The 5680-nt window shown below is 43.7% G+C and overlaps 1 protein-coding gene across 1 annotated transcript; it reads left to right on the top strand.

Annotated features, from left to right (window-relative positions):
- Nucleotides 1–218: 218 nt before the first annotated feature.
- Nucleotides 219–3645, top strand: LOC124277452 (transient receptor potential protein-like). Its single transcript, XM_046713149.1, has 2 exons — nucleotides 219–485; nucleotides 2911–3645. Exons 1-2 carry the CDS (start codon nucleotides 219–221, stop codon nucleotides 3643–3645), a joined length of 1002 nt encoding a protein of 333 aa, XP_046569105.1.
- Nucleotides 3646–5680: the final 2035 nt, after the last annotated feature.

Below are 5680 nucleotides of genomic sequence, written 5' to 3'. Positions count from 1 at the left end.
GCCCCACATCTATCCAAATTATAAACCGTACAGATGCCCTTATCGACAGGAAACAAAAAGAGCATGAGGACTTTCCATTATTTCTTCAATCAATTCGGCATGAGGCATCCCTTTTGAAATGTAACGATGACCAATTCATAAAAGACCTCATTTTCAGAAATTCCCTTCCTCATATCGTTCAATTTATTGCCACCAGACGCCATGACACTTTGTCCGATATGATAGAAAGTGCCCAGGTAGCAGAGGACACATACCAAATGTCTGGTGTGGAGGGAATCATGTCTCTCATCTCATCCATTAAAGTTAAGCTGGACAGACTACATGAAGGGCAGCAGAAGCCAACTAATGACTTTCAACCCTCCCCCAGCAATGCATTCCCCAACCCCCTCCTTCCCTCTGCCATCACCCAGTTTTCCCCGTCCTACCACCTCCCATCCCACCCCCAGTGTATCATGCCCACAGACATCCATTCAAATGCATCCACTGTGGGTTATACCATCTCAGTCCCCAAGAGTGTCGCCTCCACCCCCTCAACTTATTTCCGACACCGCTTATTACCTTCTTTGTAAATGTGTTCCGTTTCATGCCCCTGTTCTGTATGCTCTCTATCGCAGCATACACCTGTGTGTCTATGTTCCATCAAAGGAATTGTCTGTATTCCTGGCAACCGCTTTCCAATATGTACTGAAGCATATATGGATGTATTTATGGGCCGTTGTTTGATTAATGTTTGGTGTTGAAAGATGTGTTTGAAATATGTCTGAGATTGATTTGCCATGCTTTGCTTGTCATGGTAGTGTTGTGCCCATAAGCTGGAATATGATGTTTTTGATATATATCTAATTGTGTTGTTGATATGATGTTAATAGGACTTGAAAGTGCGTTTAGAATGGTGTGACGAGTGTAGATGAGAACGTGTGTGTGCGTGTGTGTGTGCGTGTGTGTGTGTGTGTGTGTGTGTGTGTGTGTGTGTGTGTGTGTGTGTGTGTGTGTGCGTGCGTGAGAGTGAGTGAGGGGCTGTTGTTGACTGGTATTTTAGATAGAACATGAGAGAGAAGAATTACGCGCGCAAGAGTGTGTATGAGTATGTGTGGCAGAGAGAGAGACAGGCGAGAGACCGTTTGTGTGTGTTAAAATGCAAGGAGAGTTTAAGTTTGATTTGAATGGTGTGACGTGAGTACATGAGAACGTGTGTGTGCGCGAGCGAGAGCGACAGAGAGAGAAAGAAAGAGAAGGCGAGAAAGAATGGGAAAGAGTGTTGATGTCGAGATAGAACAGACGAGAGAGAGAGTGAGTGTGTGTGTTAAAATAAGTATGCTATGAATAGGGTGAGAAAGTGCGCATGTGTGTGTGAGAGAGAGTGTGTGAGGGAAAGAGCAAATTGACTCTTATTTTATTGCTAGAAGGATACAAAATGTTGAGGTGTGTGAGTGAGTGTGTGTGTTAAAATAAGTATGATATGAATAGTGTGAGTGCGTGCGCGTGTGTGTGAGCGAGAGAGTGTGTGAGGGAAAGAGAATTGACAAACTGTTGAGGTGTGTGAGTGTGTGTGTGTATGTGCGTGTCTTCAAATATAAGAAGAGTTTCATGTTTATATTGTATCTAAGTTTGACTAATATTTAGGAATTTGTTGTCCATGCATAGCATAAAATGTGCGCCGAAACATGCAATCTTTCACCTGAATTTCTTGAATGTATTTGTAATACAGCGCTACTTAAGCTTAATCAAGCAAATTATTCTGTCATTTATGTTATTGTTTTAAAAGAAAAACAGAAAAATGGTTCCACGACACAAATCTTTATATGTCCTATACAAATCTTCACACAAATGTTGTCATTCTTATGTCGATATTCCTGTCAGCAAACCTCAGCTGAAATCATGTTTTCAATTTTGCGATTATCAGGGTGTCTTTTTCAGAATGTCGGTATTATAGAGCTTATCCCTACTACTGAGGAATTTGTGTAATTATTGTCACATCAGCTAACCTGTGATGTTATTTGGCAATTTGAAACAATATCATAACTTTTCGTATAGGTGACGTATAATGTATCTAATGTATTTTGTAACTTAATCGCTACCTCATTCACAATGCCTATAAGGACGTGGGACACGTCCTTCTTCACAGAAAGGGCGTATGTCGTAGGCACTTTGATGGGGTATGGGTTTTATCGGGAAATATAGACATGTTTGTATATTCTCTGAGTTAAGTTAAAGTTGTGTTATCTAAATCTAAATCACAGTGCTGACAATATACATGAAATATCAGCAGCTTATTATCATGACCATCAGCACAGCCATGTACAGGTCAGCTGCATGCGTGTAATTAACCCTAATTAACCTTAGAGTATGGCCGGCTGGCCACGGAAGTTTAACATTGTGGATGAGGTGCATGCTGGATACTGCAGGTTGACCATACATGTATCGTAATACGATACAGGGCAGCCTGACAGTCAGTATAGTATATAGACAATGAATTCTTAATGGAACGGGACTTGACCCTCGGACAGCGGCTAGGAGGTGGGCTGACGATCGCCTCTGTGATGCTGCCTGGCCGTTGCTGCACTATCATGTAATTACTTACTTAGCTGACGAATAAAGTGTTGTGGACCCACTGATGGACTTTTGTGTTTGAAGAGACAATATCCCCCAAAACGCGTTAACCAGCCCGGGATACTTGCCTGTTGGTCATCGAGTTAAGAGGCAGTGGGGTAGCCTAGTGGTTAAAACGTTCGCTCGTCACACCGAAGACTCGGGTTCGCTTCCCAACATGGGTACAATGTGTGATGCCCATTTCTGGTGTATCCCGACATGATATTGCTGGGATATTTCTAAAAGCCGCCTAAAGGTATACCACTCTCTTGTCGAGTTTCATCAACAGTACATGTATGGCGTTATGTTGCGACTTGTCAGCTTAATGTTGGAAGGAAGTGTAGCAATAAAGAGGATGAAAGTTCAAGTGATGCATGGGGTGAAAGTTCAAGTGATGCATGGGATGAAAGATCAAGTGATGCAGGGGATGAAAGTTCAAGTGATGCAGGGGATGAAAGACCAAGTGATGCAGGGGATGAAAGTTCAAGTGGTGCAGGGGATGAAAGTTCAAGTGATGCATGGGATGAAAGACCAAGTGGTGCAGGGGATGAAAGTTCAAGTGGTGCAGGGGATGAAAGTTCAAGTGGTGCAGGGGATGAAAGTTCAAGTGGTGCAGGGGATGAAAGTTCAAGTGATGCATGGGATGAAAGACCAAGTGATGCATGGGATGGAAGACCAAGTGATGCATGGGATGAAAGTTCAAGTGGTGCAGGGGATGAAAGACCAAGTGATGCAGGGGATGAAAGTTCAAGTGATGCAGGGGATGAAAGACCAAGTGATGCATGGGATGAAAGTTCAAGTGGTGCAGGGGATGAAAGTTCAAGTGATGCATGGGATGAAAGATCAAGTGATGCAGGGGATGAAAGTTCAAGTGATGCATGGGATGAAAGACCAAGTGATGCATGGGATGAAAGACCAAGTGATGCAGGGGATGAAAGACCAAGTGATGCATGGGATGAAAGTTCAAGTGGTGCAGGGGATGAAAGTTCAAGTGATGCATGGGATGAAAGACCAAGTGGTGCAGGGGATGAAAGTTCAAGTGGTGCAGGGGATTAAGGTTCAAGTGATGCAGGAGATGAAAGTTCAAGTGATGCATGGGATGAAAGACCAAGTGATGCAGGGGATGAAAGACCAAGTGATGCATGGGATGAAAGTTCAAGTGATGCATGGGATGAAAGACCAAGTGATGCAGGGGATGAAAGACCAAGTGATGCATGGGATGAAAGACCAAGTGATGCATGGGATGAAAGACCAAGTGATGCAGGGGATGAAAAACCAAGTGATGCATGGGATGAAAGTTATTATCATATTATATTGTAGGATATTTATATAGCGCACATATCCCTCGATCACTGGTTGTCAATCTCAACGGCACATCTTACTATCAATCTGAACTCCCTGGGGATCATACAACTCTTGCAGCGCATCGAGTTATTGCGGCATTCCCAGCCTTGCGAGGTACCCATTCACAGCTGGGTGGACTGAGACACATAGTCAGAGTATTTTGTCCAAGTTCACTGCACGTTGCTGTACCCGCAACTAGGTGTTTGCACGTATTCATGTGGCCACCATCTGGTCATATACCAACGGATTCGTGGGTTAAGTGCACAGGGTTGTGCACTGTACACTAGGTGTTTGTGACAACACTGAAAGAGTCTGCACAAAAGTTGACTCCAAGGTTTTTACACCCCGTCACAGGTGGGTGAAAATGGATGAAAGTTCAAGTGATGCAGGTCTTTGTTTACCAGATCGGTTAACCAACGGATGCTTGCGAACCATGAGCCAACATTTGGGCAATCATCCATTAGGAGTTTGGCAGGCCTGTTACAGCACAGAGTATTGCGGCGCCTTTGTCAAGGCTGGGTCGCGAGCGACCTTCGGGTGAAGGTTATAATTGCATTTGACATTAGACGCTTGTCGTGGTCAGTTCCTTTCCGTGTCAAGTAGAAAATAATGGAAATGTCACTTTTGATATTCGACTCTGTGGCGCTTGTAGGCGTACTTGGCTCCATTTTCATAATTCGTTCTTCAGGCTAATTCAAAAAGTGTCCAAATCCCGGGTTTGTTATGTGGCAGCGTAATTCAAAGTAAAACTATTGTAATTGTATTGCAATGTTTCTGTTAAGATTCAGTCGAGTGCAGTGGTCTGGAGGTTGTATTTTGAGATGCTTTTTGACTCAGGAGCAATCTGGAGGCTTCCAAGACAGCATAGAGTGGAAAGTTCTAGAACGTCTTTAAGGGTCAAGCGCATACTCCTATCATCTCACATTACAAGACATGCGCTTGAAGGAGAGAATACTTTCACCTTGGATAACCAACCTTGGCCTGCTTTGGAAGTAGGGCTTCAACGTGTCCATTCTCTTGGACTCGAGCACTCGAGGGGTCAGACTCGACTCGACGTCTCAACTGGTAGACTGGAAGATTGTCACTAATATTATTAAAGCTCATTGAATATCTTCAAGCTGTATCAAAAATGAAACTATAAACTTTGAAACACTTAAACTCGAACGTCAATAAGCAAATAGCTTCTGAATTTGAAAACTTCAACACGTATGTGTGAGATCAGAAAGTGGAGGATGAATGATGTTAGTTTCACCAGACTCACTCGTCTCTGTCTGTGGAATGGGATCAACCGGCTCCACCTTCACGACTGCTGGCACTGGTGGACACGACGACGTTGACGCGGACGAGGCTTTCTCAGGTTTTTATTCAGGATGAAAGTTGCATCTGCTGTGCCGGAATCACTTGATGCACGCTGTTTGGTGATCGTGAGACCGGTGGTAGAGAAATCTCTCTCGGATGATTCACTTGTACCGGCTATGTAAAGATGTTCTTGAGCCAATTGTTGCAATTCGTGGAAATAAGTTGGCATTTTCCCGCCACCAGCCAAGGGTTGATGCTTTTAGCATTGACGACCCAGACAGCTTGTTAGAGGCAAACAGATAATCATGATACTCAGCTCTGGCATCTTTGTGAAGGTTCTCGTCATCATCGATTTCAATGATGTCATCCAAGGGAAATGATACAGCATTGTCATTCTCGCAAAATTTGAACATTTTGCTAAGCTGTTTGGGTGTTGTTGCCGGCGAAT

The sequence above is a fragment of the Haliotis rubra genome, unplaced genomic scaffold (assembly GCF_003918875.1).
Source record: "Haliotis rubra isolate DU_JTF1 unplaced genomic scaffold, ASM391887v1 Scf2212, whole genome shotgun sequence".
Classification (NCBI taxonomy): Eukaryota; Metazoa; Mollusca; class Gastropoda; order Lepetellida; family Haliotidae; genus Haliotis; species Haliotis rubra.
Note: the sequence above shows the minus strand (reverse complement) of the source record. Positions and strands in the feature narration are given on the sequence as shown.

Excerpts from the sequence above, each read along its gene's own strand:
- LOC124277452 (XM_046713149.1), top strand. The coding sequence starts at position 219 with ATGATAGAAAGTGCCCAGGTAGCAGAGGACACATACCAAATGTCTGGT. Across the intron at positions 486-2,910 it reads TCCATTCAAATGCATCCACT|CTTAATGTTGGAAGGAAGTG; the intron begins GTGGGTTATACC and ends GCGACTTGTCAG.